The sequence below is a fragment of the Lichenostomus cassidix genome, unplaced genomic scaffold, assembly GCF_008360975.1.
Source record: "Lichenostomus cassidix isolate B80296 unplaced genomic scaffold, HeHo_3.0 HiC_scaffold_314, whole genome shotgun sequence".
NCBI classification, from domain to species: domain Eukaryota; kingdom Metazoa; phylum Chordata; class Aves; order Passeriformes; family Meliphagidae; genus Lichenostomus; species Lichenostomus cassidix.
In genome coordinates this window covers 1-1,983 of record NW_028147274.1, presented here as the reverse complement: position 1 = coordinate 1,983, position 1,983 = coordinate 1, and the positions used below count along the sequence as shown (strand labels likewise).

The window sequence follows — 1,983 nt, the reverse complement described above, 5'->3', positions numbered from 1 at the left end:
TTGATCAACAGAATGAAAATAAACCACTTGCTGTCATGTTATTAGGTTAGTATGACACTAAATCCACTCTGTCCTTCCTCCATCCAGATTCCAGCTTTATCTTCTACTAAATAAAACTGAATGTAACATGAATGGTGTCTATATAAAAAAGCTGTCTTTAATAACTACTTGCTCAACATCTTTCAAAAACTTTATACAGGTCAGGCAGGTTAGCAAGCTGCAAAATGGTGCCATCTTCTGCAAAGTGTTTAGGAGGTAAAAGATGAGTCCTAAAAGCTTTGTAAAGTACATGTTCCACAGTCCATTTCCATGTTGTTGAACTAGATTCAGAATCTTCATTCTGAAATAAAGGAAAAAAGGACAAACAATTAAACTGAAGTTCTCTTTTACTAAAGGAGAGCACTCCTTAAAAACTTTACTATATAAAAGACTGCAGCAATTGTAAAATTCTGCTAGCATTGGAGAAGTTCATTCAATACAGTCAAGTTAATTCTAAACTCTGTAAAGTCACTCGTAGAATGGTTGAGCTTAACTGAATGACTAAGTACACATTTAGACACAATCAGGTTGTAGTTTTAATTTATATACATCCTTATTCTATAGAAGTACAGCATAAAAAATATATTCCCAACTCAGAGGCCAAGGATGCTTGTAACAATATTAAGTACACTGCAATGCCCAAAGTAAAAAGGTTCCCTCAATGCATATAGTACTTCAGAAAATGTAAGCCATGTTCTTTCAGAATCTTGCCACACTGCTACTTGATTCAGTTCACTGAAAGAGCTGGGATTAGAAGTCTGTATCTGAAAGAGCAGAAGTTTCCTCTGTGTTGTTCGTTATCTGTTCATAGAACTGGCTACAATATTCTTGTACCTGAGAGTTTGTCGGGTTGGATTCCTCTATTATATACTGCTTTCTGATGGAGTAGAACATGGCTAGTTCTTTACTTAGGCTTTCAAAGCACTCTTTTTCTTCATCCCAGTTTACCTGTTACAAGAAAAAAAAAAAAAAGAAGTAATTTATAGAATCTGGGTAGCAGTCAGAGACTTGACAGAGATTCTTAATATGGAAAATTCATATTAATGTATTGGCCATTTCTGTCCTGGTAAGGTAAAGTTATAGGAAGAAGAAAGAGGGTAAGAATGCAGGCTTTTAAATCAAAAGAGATGCTCAGTCAGTCAGTAGTTATAAATGCAGAGGCAAGGCACAGCTAATCAGTAACCATAGAAAAGCATCCGGAACACATAACATTAAGCATAAGTACATTTAAGCTGCAGAAACTGCAAAGGAAGCCTGGAATTGCTTAAATGTAAAGTAAAATAAGTAATTGTGCATTACTAAAATCATTGAAAGAATATACCTCTGTAGCCAAGCGCAGGATAAACATAGGCAGTCCTTCCAGGGGGGGAACATAGTTGTCTATCAGAAGTGGTAAGCCAGTAAGATTTCCTTCCTGCAAGGCAACACTGCTGCTTCAGTAAAAAATAAAAAATGTTCTTTCTTGCAGTAAATGCACCAAAACTGTTACATATTGTAAGACTGATTCTTACCAACCTCACTGAGCCTCACAAGTTTTTAAAGCCTGATGCCAGCAGACATTGCAGGAAGAGAATTAGTGGTGGTATTTAATGTCACAAGGCATGGATTAAGCCACTCAGCTCGGCGAGACCTGAGCTCTAGCTCTAGGGTACACAGATACCACTTCCCAGGCAAATATCCAAATGAACTGCTTGGGCTTGATGAAGGTGTTCACTTTTGTACAAAGTAAGGGATGCATGAAGCCACACAATGAGACTCATTGAGAGCTACAGTGGTGTTGCAGCCCTGTCTGACTTGAGAGCTGGTTAAGATGCACACCTTGTTGGTTAAGAGATCTGCACTCTAGTTATAGAAGCAATGACTAAACTGTGGATTGCCCAGAGACGCTGTGGAGTCTCCCTCACTGGAGATATTCAAGAACCATCTGGACACAATCTTATGCCA

The 1,983-nt window shown here is 37.8% G+C and overlaps 1 protein-coding gene across 1 annotated transcript; it reads right to left on the bottom strand.

Annotated features, from left to right (window-relative positions):
* Nucleotides 1–145: 145 nt before the first annotated feature.
* On the bottom strand, nt 146–1,913 carry LOC146423666 (DNA mismatch repair protein Mlh1-like). The gene is made up of 3 exons (XM_085044593.1): nt 1,361–1,913; nt 874–987; nt 146–340 (listed from the first exon to the last, which is right to left on the bottom strand). Exons 1-3 carry the CDS (start codon nt 1,385–1,387, stop codon nt 173–175), a joined length of 309 nt encoding a protein of 102 aa, XP_084900719.1. The 5' UTR covers nt 1,388–1,913; the 3' UTR covers nt 146–172.
* Nucleotides 1,914–1,983: the final 70 nt, after the last annotated feature.